Here is a 16,106-nt window from a genome sequence, read left to right on the forward strand (position 1 = left end):
CTTTCTACACCCATAGGTGAGATGTTTTATGGAATACTTACATCGGTCAGATATAGCAGCCTCACAGGAGTGAACATGACCTAGGTTCACGGAATGGATTACTCCCAGCAGGCATCCCAACCAAGAGAGCATCCTTACAGGCATTCTGCATACAATACTGTTGGAGCTCCGCTGCTGCTTGAGACACCTGTCAGAAAAAAACAAAAACACAAATGATATCCATACCTGGATGGAAAAGCTTCTATATGTATGTGACTGAAGACTTAAAACTACCCAGAAAACATATATGTCTGGGTTCACATTGAGTTTTTTTGACGAGTATTTTGACGCGGAAACTACGCCGCAAAACTCACCAAAAACCGGCTGAAAATTCCTCCCACTGATTTCAATGGGAGGCGGAGGCGGTTTTCTCCCGCGAGCGGTAAAACTGGGTTTGCGGGAGAAAGAAGGGATATGCCCCATTTTCGCGGAGTTACGCCTCTGACCTCCCATTGACATCAATGGGAGGCAGAGAAAGCGAATTTCGCTGCGTTTTATGCCCGCGGCGCTCAATGCCCGTGGGCGAAACACGCCGCGAAAATCGGAGTGCAGGCAGAGGAAAATCTGCCTCAAACTTACAAACTGAATTTTGAGGCAGATTTATCGCCTGCAAAAAACTCTGTGAACCCAGCCGTAGGTGGACATTTTCCTGCCGGCACCACACATTTAATCAAAATAAACCAAAACTTTATCATACACGATGCAAACAGAATTCACAAAAAAACCTGAAAAGGGCACTCATGGCACGTTCACTGTATGATGTCCAGTTAGAACGTTTTACAGATTCTATTTTAAAGGTATTATACTCTTGTAATTGTAGTTCTATTTCCTCAGCCAAAGTCTGCAGGTTTCCCACAAGATAATATTATATTGTCCAGGAATAGATGCTTGCATGCAGTTAAAATAGATTATGGGAATTCACTCAGTGTAATGTTGACCTCTCACAATAAGAAACTAGTTATTACATTGAAATTGTGCTGAATAAAGGGGTTCCTATAAAAGTAGTGCTCAGCTCATCCTCAGTGGTGTAAAGGCACATGTCCGTTGAGGCCACCGATTGTATACCAATGTGACTGCTGCAGCCAGACTCGTCATAGCAGCACTGACGTAAACAAAGACCAGTGGAGCGGCGGCACTGGATTTATCAGGCGAGTAATGGGTCTTTCCCCCATGGCCATTTTTTACCGATTGCAGAAGACCCTTTTTCGAATGGAAGACGCATTCTCTAACCCTATAAATCGCCCATAACTAGCACCAATCAATGATACAGCATGTTAATCGGTGCTCCTTTACCCCATATATATGTTGCAATTAAGTTTTTACGTACAAACCATCGTTCCCCTTGTACAGTGCAATACCTTGTCATCCTCAGCACAACCCCTGTTTACACAAGGTGATGTGCTGCTGACAAATTATGATTTTTAGGTCATCATAAAATATTCGGTCAATGACTAACAAGCAAATTAACGCTCGTTGTTCGATCTGTTGATGTTACACGGGGCAATGATCAGGAACAAAAGTTTGTACGAACGATCATTCGGGCGATTATCTATCGCCCCATGTAAAAAGCCCTCAAAGAGGATCGGTCACTAGTTTAATAACGCCCAATCTCTCGTTAAGAATTCTAGTTTTCTGTTCCGTCGTAAAAGAGCAGAAAAAAAATAAATTAATGGTGTGACAAATCCGTCACATGACAGAAAACAACAGGGCCCGACAACCCGTTAAACTTACTGGGGTCTATGTCAGGTTTTTGTCATAGGGTTCACACATGAAGCCGAGTAACGTACACTGCGTTAGCGAAGTTTACGGTCCTCGGCTTCATCTTCATGTGTGCAATGCGCCCGATGCAGCTCGACTCCTCTCGCAACTTGCAGAAAAAAGAGGAGGGGAACCTCCAGCTCACCTTATGTATGCAGATTTTGTACTCTGGTCTCCGCACGGATCCTCGCGTCGGCACGCGTTGTGTGGGATGCAGGAAAACAGGTGGGTTGGATCCAGCGTAGCTGCGGATAAAAAGGAACTTGTTCCAAGTTTAATGAGGATATTAAAAAGAGGTCGATCAGAGTGATGTCCTCGAGTGCTGGGAGAGAAATGGAGGGATTGAGGAAGCCTACGCGTTTCAAACGCTAGCTGCGTTCCCAGCCATGACTAAGAACGCAGCTAGCGTTTGAAATGCGTAGGCTTCCTCAATCCCTCCATTTCTCTCCCAGCACTCGAGGACATCACTCTGATCAACCTCTTTTTAATATCCTCATTAAACTTGGAACAAGTTCCTTTTTATCCGCAGCTACGCTGGATCCAACCCACCTGTTTTCCTGCATCCTCTCGCAACTTGTAAGTTCTTTCACTATTGTCGAAACTGATGTTTTTCACATGGACATGTTTGGAAAGCTAGACCCCAGCTGCCAAACAACATGCTGATGGTTCAGTGGCTCCAAACCTAGCTACCTTTAAGCATTACACAGTTCCCATTGAAATCAATGGGGCGTCTGTGTAATGGATGTCAGTAGAGGTCCTCCAGAGCAATAAACACTTTTTAACAGCTCCCCATTCAGGCCAAGACATAAGGATCCTGGACAGAGGATCCTCCTCTTTTCACTCTTCCCTAATTCAGTATATGAAAATGGGTTTTCTAAACTGAACAATCCCTTTAAAAAAAAAAAATATTTAATATTGCTGTGTTGCATATACTAAAGTTAAGATATTATTTATACTGCATGGTGAACAAAAAAAAAACTGCCAAAAAAACTAATGGCAGAATTGCAGGTTTTTTGTTTTTTTTTTTACACGTAACCTGTGAATTATATATACTCCAAAATTGTACCATTGAAAAATATAACTCACAAAAAACAGCAATCATACAGCTACAGCGACAGAAAAAAAAAAAAAAGTTATGGCTTTCGGAACATGGTGACGTACAATCAATATGTTTTTATGAAAAAATACTTTGAGGCCCCTGAACATGGTCTAAAAATGCTGCAGCATTTCTGTCCCTCATGCATCATTGTGTAAAAGTAGCAAAACCTAAAAAAAAAAGTACAGATATTTAGTATCGCCGCATTCATAACGACCTCTGGCAGGTTTTTTTAATTTTTATATTAAAAGTTATATGTACCCCAAAATAGTGCCCTTGAAAAATATAACGTATCCCGCAAAAAACAAACCCTCGTACGGCTACGTTGCTGAGCAAGTAAGAAAGTTATGGCTAGTGAAATGTGGTGATGAAAAAACTAAAACAATCTCTGCAACCTGAAGGCCCAAATAGGCCACGTCCTAAAGGGATCAAGGACCTGTGTCTGAAGCATAGAAGACTGTTTGCTGCAGATACCATGGATTTAAATATGCATTAATAAAAAGGTAAAAAGGCAATAATCTGTGAGCTAAACAGCCTGGATTCCGGAATCACACATTGTAGCAAACTATCAGGCCTCACGCACATGACCCTGCAGTATTTACAGTCAGGAATTGAAACACAAAGTGTATTAGAAATTATTTATACAGCGATTAAGCTTGAGTTACATAAAATCATTAAAGGCATTTAAAAGCATGTAAACCTTTGAAGACTTTTTTTTTTTTTTACTAAAACAGGGTATTAAGAGTGTTTTGTGTAACTTTGTCTTACTTTTTCAAATACAGCTTCTATGTATCCTGGATACATAGAAGCTGTATCCTGCACTGCAACTTAGATGTGGTGGATAACAGCTGGATCTTGTGTGTCAGAGAAACGCAGGACCCGCTGGCACTGAAGCAGTCAGTCACGATGACCTGACTAATTCAGGTTTCAGTGCATGATACAGCTTCTATTTATCCAGGATACATAGAAGCTGTAGCTGAAAAAGTAATAATAAATTTTTGTTAAAAACAAATTACAAAGTTACACAAAACATTCTAATTCAGTTTTATTTTTTTTTTAAAAACAAAAAATAAATAAAAAGTCTTCAAACGGTTTACATAGCCTTTGAAGGAAAAATTCTAGGTCTTATATTAACTAGGATTTTTTTTCCTACTTCAAGGAGAACTTCTTTTAAGCAAAATGCAATATTCCACTGCGGTCTATATATAACAATTCAGCTCGAACACCCACTTGGCCTTACTATTTTCATCTACTGAGCGGAGGGTAACTCACAGTGCCAATCAATGGGAAAGTAAGCCTGAATCAGAGCTATCATATATGGAGCACTGCCAAGGCCAAATCTACACTTTTCCACAGACTGCAGTTCCAAACTGGAAAGCGGTGTTTACTTAGCAACGCTGGAATGATGTGAGGAAATACACTGTCCAGAAACTGTTGATGAGTAATAGTGGTTTGTGGTCACTTGCTTGTTGCACAGCATTTAGGTTTCTTTTTATATATCCTATAAGTGCTTCTAATTATATTCTCACTCAGGAAACATTTTAGCGAAAGGGAATGGTTGTTCATCCCTATAATAATATCACTTTCACAGTATTCTCCACCCTGGAATTTAATTGGTTTAAAAAGCCGCAAGCCAAATATTTCATAGGTGTGTAGGCACAATACCTGACAAACAAGTTTATATAAAGATGGATCAACGTATCAGAGGTAGCCCCTGCAGCTGCTATGGTTGTTCCCATCCTGTCTTCCCACAGTCAGTGGAAATTTGTGCAGGACTACCCCTCCCTCAGGCACCACAATGTTAGTTATTAGAGATTTTAAAAATGTAAGAAAGACTGCTAAAAATAAAAAGATGCTTCTCTCTCAGGCAATCTTCACGCCGTGTTTTGGCTTTCCGTCGGAGGGAAATATGTCGGGAGGACCCCGACGTATACCTCCGACAGAAGGCTGCAACTTATCCCACTGCATGGCACGCAGTGGTATACATAGCCCGGGGATTCCAGCCATATATGGACAGTGATGTCAGAAGCTTCCCCAGAGACGGTGTCCCTAGGCAGAGGAAGCATCAAGAATCACTCTGCCCATGGACTCCTGCCCTGGGGAACTCCTGATGTCACTGTCCATATACAGAGTGTGACTTTAGGAGCTTTGCTAGGGCCGTAGTCCCCAGGTAGAGGAAGCATCAAAAATCACTGTCTGGGAACTCCGGCCCTGGGGAAGCCCCTGATGTCATTGTCCATATATGGACAGATGTCAGGAGCTTCCCCAGGGCCAGATTCCCTAGGCAGAGCAGCTGTGCATGAAGCTCCAGCGAATAAACAGTCCATATATGAACAGTTGTGTCATCTCAGCTTCCCAACATATACATTTAACGTATACCGGTGATTGATGCCTAACAGGGGCATCCGTCACCCATGCTCTCCCAAGTTAAAAAACCATATACCGCACAGAATAAATTTTTTGCGGGATCCCTAAAGGCTTGTCCACACTTAACAGATTTGCTGCAGAAAACTTCGGCAGTATTTCTGCATAAAGTAGCAGACAGTCCATACCATTTCATGCATTTTTTACTGAGGAAAATAGTGCGGATTTTGCCACTTTTTCTTCAAGGGCTGTTGATGGTGACATTTTTTCTGAAAACTGCAGGAAATCAACCGATGTATACCAGCTTGATGAAGGCCAAAAAGTTAATCTTTTGGCCTATGTCAGGTTAACCCCTTAACGCACCAGGACGCACCGGTACGTCCTGCATTGAAGTGCTTTAAGGCACAGGGACGTACCAGTGCGTCCTGGCTAAAAACTGTCACCCTGTCAAAGGACAATGTGACAGAACTGTGCCGTCAACGGTTTATGACAGTTGACCGGCACAGTAAGACGGCAGGGGACCATTCACAGCGGTCTCCTGCCGGCGATCGCTGTGATTGGTCAGTCAAAGCAGACTGACCAATCACAGCTCCATGACGTGGTATATGTGATGGCGCTGGCTCAGCTTGAGCCAGCGCTATCACCGCCGGTAATCAGATGTCCGGCACCCCTCTGCAACGGCCAGGACCGGAGCTAGGCTCCGATCCGGCCGATTAACTCCTTCGATGCATCGATCAACGCGATCGATGCATCGAAGTGTCTTGTAGCCTGTCGGCAACCACGATGGTTGCCACAGGCGCGGGTGTCAGCTGTTTGTCACAGCTGACATCGTGCTCTAACGGCCAGGACCGGTGCTAGGCTCCGATCCGGCCGATTAACCCCTTAGATGCAGCTATTGCTGCATCTAAGTGATTAGATTGCAAGCTATGGTTGCTAATGTCAACCTTCGGCACCCGCGGGTGTTCCGATGGTTGCTATGGCAACCGTAGCCTAACAATCGCTTCTTAGTACGGAAGCCTATTAGGCTCCGCTGGGAGGTGAAGCTTAATAGGCTTGCTGTCAGTGAATAGCTGACAGCTCTAATACACTGCACTATGTAGGTAGTGCAGTGTATTAGAATAGCGATCAGGGCTTCATGCCTTCAAGTTCCCTAGTGGGACACAAAAAAAAAAGGTAAAATGTTGTAAAAAAGTTTTAAAAAAATAAGTTTCATGAAAAAACTAAGTTTCAAAAAACACTATAACAGCCTTTTTTCCTTTAAGTCTTTTATTATAGGAAAAACCAAAAAACATTAAAAAAAAAGTACACATATGTGGTATCCCCGCGTCCGTAACGACCCAAACTATAAAAATATCACGCTATTTTACCCGTACGGTGAACACTGTATATTTTTTTTAGAAAAACCTATTCCAGAATCGCTGTTTGTTAGTCACTACCCCTCGCAAAACAGAATAAAAAAAAAAAGGGATCTAAACGTTGCATGTACCCCAAAATGATACCATTAAAAACTGCAGCCCGTCCCGCAAAAAGCAAGCCCTCCCGCAGCTTTTTTGACGCAAAAATAAAAAAGTTATCGCTCTCAGAATATGGTGACAAAAAATAAATTTGAAACAAGTGATTTTATATAAATCTGGTATTGCCGTAATCGTACCGACCCGCAGAATAAAGTAAAATTGTCATTCATAGCGCATGGCGAACGCCGTAAAAAAAATATTATAAAAAACATCAGAATTGCAGGTTTTTGGTCACCTTGCTTGCCAAAAAAAATGAAATACAAAAGTGATCAAAAAATAAATAAATAAATTAAAAAAAATCAAAAAAAAAAAAAATCAAAAAAAAAAAAATCGCATGTACCCTAAATTGGGACCAATGAAAACGACAGATTGTCCCGCAACAAATAAGCCCTCACCCAGCTCCGGTGGAGAAAAAAATAAAAAGTTCTGGCTCTCAGAATATGGCGATGCAAAACTTGCAGAGTGTTCCAAAAGCGGATAAGATCTGGCACCATTTATCAGTGCGACACCGGCCACATATCTATGAATTATTATTTATTTACCCTCTTATTATGCCCCTGATGTACTCCGCACAGCTTACATACGCCCCCACATCATAAACTGAAATACCAGCAAAACCCCAAACAAAACTACTACCAAGCAAAATCTGCGCTCCAAAAGCCAAATGGCGCTCCCTCCCTTCCGAGTCCTGCAGCGTGCCCAACGGGCAGTTTACGTCCACATATATGGCATCGCTATATCCGGGAGAACCCGCTTAACAGTTTGAGGTATTTGTCTTCAGTGGCATGAACTGGGCACAAAATATTGTGCACTAAAATGGCATATACCTGTGGAAATTTGCAATTTTCACTTTGCACCATCAACTGAGCATTCATTTATTATAGAAAAAAAAAAACCTGTGTGGTCAAAATGCTCACTCCACCCGTTAATAAAATGCCTTCAGGGGTGGTTTCCAAAATGGGGGTCACTACTTTGGGGTTTGTTTACTATTTGACCCCAGAGCCCTGCCATTGTGGGCTAATGCTGCGAAAATCAGCAAAATAGGCCTCACATGCTCCTTTCACTCCTAAGCCGTGTTATACATCCAGGCAAATGATAAATGCCTTGAGGGGTGTAGTTTACAAAATGGGGTCACTTCTCAGGGTTTTACACTCTACTCTGGTACCTAAGGGAGCTCTGCAAATGCGACATGGCGCCCATACACCAGTCCAGCAAAATCTGTGCTCTAAAAGCCACATGGCACTCCTTCCATTTTGAGCTCTGCCATGTGCTCAAACAGCAGTTTAGGGCCACACATGGGGTATTGCCGTACTCGGGAGAAATTGGGTAACAAATGTGTTTTTTTCTCCTATTACCCCTTGTGGAAAAAAAATTGGGTGCAAAACGACATATTTGTTGGGGAAAAAATAATAATTTTCATACTGCCTCATTCTAATACAATCTATGAAACACCTGTGGTATCAAAATGCTCAGTACACCCCTAGATGATTACCCTGAGGGGTATAGTTTCCAAAATGGAGTCACTTCTCAGGGGTTTCTACTGTACGGGTACCTCAGGGGCTCTGCAAATGCGACATGGCGCCCAAAAAACAAATCAACCAAAATCTACATGCCAAGTAGCATTCCTGCCATTCTGAGCCCTGCGGTGTATCCAAGCAGCAGTTTATAACCACATGTGTGGTATTACCGTACTCGGGAGAAATTGGGTTACAATTGTTGGGGTGCTTTTTCTCCTTTATTCCTTGTGAAAATGAAAAAAAATGCAACATTTTAGTGGAAAGAATGTAGATTTTGATTTTCACTGCAGAATTCCAATAATTCAGCAAAAAAAAAAACTGTGGGTCAAAATGCTCACTATACCGCTAGATAAATTCCACGAGGGGTATAGTTTCCCAAATGGGGTCACTTTTGCCGCGTTTGCACTATTTTGGCCCTTCAGTGGCTTTGCAAATGTGACATGGGGCCGCAAACCATTCCAGTAAAACTTGAGCTCCAAAAGTCAAATGGCGCTCCTTCCTTTCTAACTTCTGCCATGTGTCCAAACAGCAGTTTATTACCACATATGGGGTATTGCTGTGCTCAGAAGAGTTTGCTTTACAAATATTGGGGTGTTTTTTCTCCTTTATCTATTGTAAAAATGAAAAAATCTGAGGTAAAACTACATTTTATTAGAAAAAAATTTAGATTTTCAATTTCACGGCATAATTCCCATAAATTCAGCAAAAACCGTGTAGGGTCAAAATGCTAACTATACCCCTAGAAAAATTCCTTGAGGGGTGTAGTTTCCAAAATGGGGTCACTTTTGGGGAGTTTCCACTGTTATGGTCCCTCCAGGGTTTTGCAAACACGACATGGCACCGAAAACCATTCCAGCAAAATCCGTGCTCCAAAATCCAAATGGCCCTCGTTCCCTTCTGAGCCCTGCCGTGGGTTTATACAGCAGTTTATTACCACACATGGGGTATTGCCGTAATCGGGAGAAATTGCTTTACAAATGTTGGTGTGCTTTTTCTCCTTTATTCCTTGTAAAAACTAAAACATTGTATGTTTTTTTCAGAAAAAAAAGTAGATTTTCATTTTCACAGACCAGTTCCAATAAATTTAGCAAAAAACCTGTGGGCTAAAAATGCTCACTATACCTCTTGAAAAATTCCTTGAGGGGTGTAGTTTCCAAAATGGGGTCACTTTTGGGGGGTTTCCACGGTTTTGGCACCACAAGACCTCTTCAAACCTGACATGGTGCCTAAAATATATTCTAATAAAATAGAGGCCCCAAAATCCACAAGGTGCTCCTTTGCTTCGGAGGCCTGTGTTTCAGTCCATTACCGCACTAGAGCCACATGTGGGATATTTCTAAAAACTGCAGAATCTGGGCAATAAGTATTGATTTGCGTTACTCTCGTAAAACCTTCTGTGGTACAGAAAAAATTTATTACAAATGAATTTCATTAAAAAAAAAAATTTGAAATTTGTACATTTCACCTATACTTTGCTTTATTTCCTGTGAAATGCATAAAGGGTTAAACTACTTCCTGAATGCTATTTTGAATACTTTGAGGTGTGCAGTTTTTAAAATGGGGTGATTTATGGGGACTTTCTAATATATAAGGCCCTCAAAGCCACTTCAGAACTGAACTGGTCCCTGAAAAAACAGCCTTTTTAAATTTTCTTGCGAGAAATTCTAGCTAAAGTTCTAAGCCTTGTAACGTCCTAGAAAAATAAAAGGACGTTCAAAAAACGATGCAAACATGAAGTAGACATATAGGAAATGTTAAAGAGTAACTATTTTGTGTGGTATTACTATCTGTTTTACAAGCAGATACATTACAATTTAGAAAAATGAAGATTTTTGCAAATTTTCTCTACATTTTGGTGTTTTTTTTACAAATAAATATTGAATTTAACGACAAAATTTTTTCAGTTTCATAAAGTACAACATGTCACGAGAAAACAATCTCAGAATCGCTTGGATAGGCAAAAGCATTCTGGAGTTATTACCACATAAAGTCACACGTCAGATTTGAAAAAATCGGCTGTGTCCACAAGGCCAAAACAGGCTTACACACTAAGGGGTTAATTAAGCCCTATGGACACACTTATTGTGTACGTCGAGAGCTTTCATCAGTCCTATTTATCGCTACATCATATTGACCACTTTCATATTCCACCGTTTTGGGTATACAGCTTCTATGCAGAAGTTTGTTTCCAGAGGTTGCTGCTGCTGCTGCTGCTCCTCCATTGAAACCACCGGTGTATTCTCTCATCCATATGCCTTCTCTACTTCTTGCTAATCTACAGAGAGTAGAAAAGTAGAAAAGGGGGCAGATAGAAGGAAGTAAAACATAATTGCAGGATCAGACTACAAAAGGGTTTGTAGTTTGCAATCAAAAACAAATTTAATTCCAAATTGCTTAAAGGGGAACGACCAGCCCCCTGGACATGTATGTCTTCGTAATTACTTGTATTCCTCATTATTTCAAAATTTTGGCGCATTCTGCATTGTGCTGTTCCTCTTTTATTTCTTGTGGGAATATGTCATGTCGGTGGTTGCGGGCCGTCAGGTTCACTCTCCCCCTGACGGCCGCAGCCATGGGTCTGCTATCGCTGGCCCCAGTCTCCTCCGCAAGAGACGCCAGCGCTCACCTCGGCCAGGTCCCATAGGGTGCGCGCGCATGCTCGCTCTTAAAAGGGGCAGCGCTCGCACCGGACTTTAATGTTTAAATCAGCTCATGAGTACCCTGGACTATAAGAGTGGCCCAGCCCCTTGCTTCGATGCCTGAGAGTTTTTTGTCGTATCCTAGTTGGTCTATGCAAATGGTGTCCCAGTGTTTTCCAGTTCCCAGTGTATCCTGTATCCCGTGCTATCCTGGTCAAGTGCCGTGCTGTGCTGTAGTCGTGCTGTGCTGTATTCCACGCCTGACGTCTACCCGCTGCCTAGTCCCAGCCAAGCCTGCCTTGCTACTGTCTGAGCTGCCACAGGTACCCTATACGAAGGAAAGGAGAAAAAGATGATCCAGCGCTGTGTTGAGTTAAAAGGGATACTCTGTTCCCACTTTTATTAGTAGAAAAATGATTTCAAATAGAACAGAGACGCAGTCCAAGGTGGAGAATGATGTGGGCTGGTGCCCAAGCCTATGCGTTTCGAACACGTGCAGTGTTCTTATTCATGGCTAAGAATGACATTCTGAGCGAGGTGTTCATTCTGAGACTCAGAACCGGTGAGCTGGAGGTTTCCTCCTTTTTCTATTTACCCTATACGAACTATAGACTGTTACCTGTGCCCTGTTGGCCAGCTGCCATACCGCCAAGGTGGTACGGCCTAGTGGGTCCACGAACCCTACGTGACAGTACGCTCAGGCCATGGACTCCGCTGGTCGGTCCAAGACGACGTCACAAGAGATGCGGACGGATATGCTGGACCTCCGGTCTCGACAGGACCAACTCCTCCAGGCCTTGAACGTTCTCGCACGTCGGCAGAAGGCACGAGCTGCCGTTCCTCCTACTACACCTCCTGGCAGTGTTGATCCTCGTTTTTCTTTGCCACTTCCTGACTGCTACGATGGAGACGCAGGTACTGGTCGTGGATTTTTTAACCATTGCCATATCCACTTCAGCCTGTATTCAAGGACGTTTTCGTTTAATGGCGCAATGGTCTCTTTAATCATCTCTCTTCTCACTGGCAAGGCCCTTGCATGGGCAAATCCTATCTGGGAGAGACAGGGACAAGAGACCCGTGACTTCCAGGGGTTCCTCCGGACATTTCGCACGGTGTTTGAGGAGCCTGGACGAGTCTCCTCTGCAGCAGCTTCCTTGCTGAACCTACGCCAAGGAGACATCTCTGTGGGAGAGTACGCCATCCACTTCTGCACCCTGGTGGGAGAACTGTTGTGGAATAATGAGGCCCTGGTGGCTACATTCTGGCATGGACTGTCTCCTAAAATTAAGGACGAACTTGTCGCTCGAGACCTGCCGTCTACCCTGGATGACCTCATTCTTCTGGCTGCCCGGATTGATAGAAGGCTCCGAGAACGGCTCCAAGATGCCGATCCTCCTAAGGAGTCTGTCAGGATGGACCAATGTGAGCTATCCACCCAGGAGAGAACGCAGATGCACTTCGGGACTCTGTCTTTATTGCGGCCTCGGAGGCCATATTGTGCGTCTGTGTCCCCAAAAGCCCCAAAGACTAGGGTTGGTAGGAGAGACAACCTTGGGCAAAGAAGGACTCCCATTTAAGTTGTCCATACCCGTGACCAAACACATCAGGTCTCTGCATATCTGGACTCTGAAGAAGGTCCACCAGGTCTCTACAAATGAAATTCGCAGCAGATCCAATTACCCACTACCCCTCTGGAGACACCGTTGATGGTTGCATCGGTAAATGGACTACCTCTGCCAGACCCAGTTATAGCTGTGACCAAGCCGCTGAGGCTCCAAGTAGGGGCTCTCCACTCCGAACTTCTATCTTTCTATGTCCTATCTAAGGCCGTTAACCCCGTGGTGCTGGGCCTGCCTTGGCTCCGACTACATGCCCCAGTCCTGGACTGGAACTCTGGAGAAGTTCTCCAGTGGGGCCCCGAGTGTCACAGCCGATGCCTGGTGCAGATTCGTTCGGTCAAGCCTCCTCTACCTCGGTCATTGGCAGGATTGCCTGGTCATTATGCTGCATTTTCGGACGTCTTCAGCAAAAGGGCGGCGGAGACACTGCCCCCACACCGGGCGTATGACTGTCCTATCGAGCTGATCCCTGGTGCATCCCTTCCCCGTGGTAGGATATATCCTCTCTCCTGTCCATGTCTGCCTATGTTAAAGAGAACTTGGAGAGGGACATCATATGGAAGTCTTCCTCCCCGGGAGGAGCCCGGTTATTCTTCGTCAAAAAAAAAAAAAAAAAAAAAAGAAGGAGAAGGATGGCTCCCTGTATTGACTACCGGGGTCTCAACCAAATCACGGTGAAACATAAGTATCCGTTGCCACTGATCTTTGAATTGTTTGATCGTATACGTGGTGCCAAGATTTTTTCCAAACTAGACCTGCGTGGGGCTTAAAAGCTAATCCGGATTCGCCGAGGTGATGAATGGAAGACTGCATTTAACACCAGTGATGGACTACATGAGTACCTAGTAATGCCCTTCGGCCTGTGTAATGCTCCCGCGGTCTTCCAGGAGTTGGTTAATGACATTTTCCGTGACCTCTATGTTTGTGTTGTGGTCTTGATTTTTTCTCCAGATCCTATGACTCAGAGACCGTCAAGCTTTGCTGTACGCCAAGTTGGAGAAGTGCGTGTTTCAAAAGGAAGCTCTACCCTTCCTCGGCTACATCGTCTCGAATAGAGGTCTCAAGATGGATCATGAAAAGGTAAAGGCCGTCCTGGAATGGCCACGCCCTCAAGGCTTGAGAGCCATACAGCGCTTTCTGGGATTCGCTAATTTTTACAGAGAGTTTATTCCAAACTTCGACTCACTGACAACTCCTATCTCTGACCTCACTAAGGGCATGAACGCTAATGTGTAGACTCCTGAGGCAGAGTCCGCAATCAATAGCCTGAAGAGTGCCTTCACGTCAGCCTCTATCCTCCGTCATCCAGACGTTTCTCTACAGTTCTCGTTGGAGGCGGACGCATCCTCGGTCAGTGCTGGTGCACTCCTGTTCCAGAAAGGTTCCAAGGGAAAGTCTACGGTATGTGGATATTTCCTAAGCTCTTCTCTTCCGCAGAACGCAACTACTCGATTGGGGATCGGGAGTTACTGGCCATTAAATTGGCCCTGGAGGAGTGGAGACATCTACTAGAGGGCGCAGCTCATCCCATCCCGATTTTTACGGACCACAAGAACCTCACCTATCTCCAGACGGCCCAACGGCTGAATTCTCGTCAGGCCAGGTGGTCGCTGTTCTTTACCAGGTTCCAGTTTGAGCTCCATTATCGCCCAGCCAACAAGAATGTGAGGGCCGATGCCTTGTCCAGGTCTTTCGAGACAGAAGACACCATTGAGATTCCACAGAACATTATTGATCTGTCTTGCATGGTCTCTGTCAACCCCCTGCAAGTTGCTCCAGGCTGATCGTGGAAGAATCCTCCGCTGGGGACACTCCTCTAGACTGGCAGGTCACGCGCGGACCCGTAAGACCCGAGATCTGATTGCCCGTCATTTCTGGTGGCCCACGCTGCCCAAGGACATTTTGGACTTTGTTTCTTCCTGCTCAGTGTGTGCAGCTAACAAGGTCACTCACTCCAAACCTGCTGGCCTGCTCCAGCCATTGCCTGTGCCCGACGCTCCCTGGCAGCATATAGCTATGGACTTTATCACTGACTTGCCTCTCTCTGCTGGATGCAGTGCTGTCTGGGTGGTGGTGGATCAATTTTCGAAGATGGCCCACTTCGTTCCTCTGACCGGTCTTCCTTCTGCTCCTCCAACACATCTTCTGCATGCACGGCTTGCCGCAGCATAGTGTGTCTGATCGGGGGGGGGGGGGGGTTCAATTCACCCCGAAGTTCTGGAGAGCCATCTGCGGACTCCTAGGTGTAAAGTTGGACTTTTCCTCGTCCTACCATCCTCAGTCCAATGGTCAGGTCGAGAGGATCAATCAGATCGTGGAGAACTACTTATGCCATTTCACTCCAAGCAGCATGAGGACCGGGTGCAGTTGGTCCCATGGGCTGTGTTCTCTTACAATAATCACACTAGCGACTCCACACAGAAGACACCGTTCTTCATGGTCTACGGCCAACACCCACAAATTCCTCTCCCGGTGCCTGATACGTCCGAGGTACCTCCTGCTGACACGGCTTTTAGGGACCTTCTGCAGACTCGATCCTCCATCCTGCTGGCGGTCGACTGCATGAAACGGAGGGCGGAGACAAGCAGAAGAGAACCTCCTCAGTTTCTTCTTGGCACGAAGGTCTGGCTGTCCTATTCAACTGAGGGTACCGTCGTACAAATTTGCTCCCAGGTTCCTCGGACGCTTCGAGATCCTGCAGCAGATCAACCCTGTCGCCTACAAACTTGGCTGCCTCCTACCCTCAGGATCCCCAACTCCTTCCATGTCTCTCTCCGGAAACGAGTGGTTCTGAACCGCTTTACCAAGACTCCTAGCCCTGCGGTTGTCTCTAGCGGTCCTTCAGACACCTTCGAAGTGAAGGAGATCTTGGACACCGAGTGAGAGGAAAGACTTATTTAGTGGATTGGGGGGGGGGGGGGGTTTGGTCCTGAAGAGAGGTCCTGGGAGCCAGAGGAGAACCTCAATGCTCCTACCCTTCTGAAGAAGTTTCTCTCTCGCTCTTTCCCCAAGAAGAGGGGGCGTAAGAGGGGGGATACTGTCATGTCCGTGGCTGCGGGCCGTCAGGTTCACTCTCCCCCTGACGGCCGCAGCCATGGGTCTGCGAGCGCTGGCCCCAGTCTCCTCCTCAGGAGACGCCAGCGCTCATTACCACTCACCTCGGCCGGGTCCCGTAGACTTTAATGTTTAAATCAGCCCATGAGTGCCCTGGACTATAAGAGGGGCCCAGCCCCTTCCTTCAATGCCTGAGCGTTGTTTGTCGTATACTAGTTTTTCTATGCAAATGGTCTCAGTTTCCAGTGTATCCTGTGCTATGCTGTAGTAGTGCTGTACTGTATTCCACGCCTGACGTCTACCCGCTGCCTAGCCCCAGCCAAGCCTGCCTTGCTACTGTCCGAGCTGCTACAGGTACCCTATATGAACTATAGACTGTTACCTGCGCCCTGTTGGCCAGCTGTCATACCACCAAGGCGGTACGGCCTAGTGGGTCCACAAACCCTACGTGACAGAATGTAAGAATAAATTGACAATTTGGTGTTATTTCCCGTCACACGCTGTTC

General features: G+C 45.1%; 1 protein-coding gene across 1 annotated transcript in view; it reads right to left on the bottom strand.

Moving 5' to 3' along the window:
- The window catches only part of GNG10 (G protein subunit gamma 10), a 38,894-nt gene that overhangs the window by 7,174 nt on the left and 15,614 nt on the right, over positions 1-16,106 (bottom strand). Inside the window, exon 2 of the mRNA XM_075825613.1 lies at positions 42-187. Within this exon, the coding sequence (XP_075681728.1) occupies positions 62-187 (126 nt within the window). The 3' untranslated portion in view covers positions 42-61. The remainder of the gene's footprint in view (positions 1-41; positions 188-16,106) is intronic.

Source organism: Rhinoderma darwinii, chromosome 1 (assembly GCF_050947455.1).
Source record: "Rhinoderma darwinii isolate aRhiDar2 chromosome 1, aRhiDar2.hap1, whole genome shotgun sequence".
NCBI lineage: Eukaryota > Metazoa > Chordata > Amphibia > Anura > Rhinodermatidae > Rhinoderma > Rhinoderma darwinii.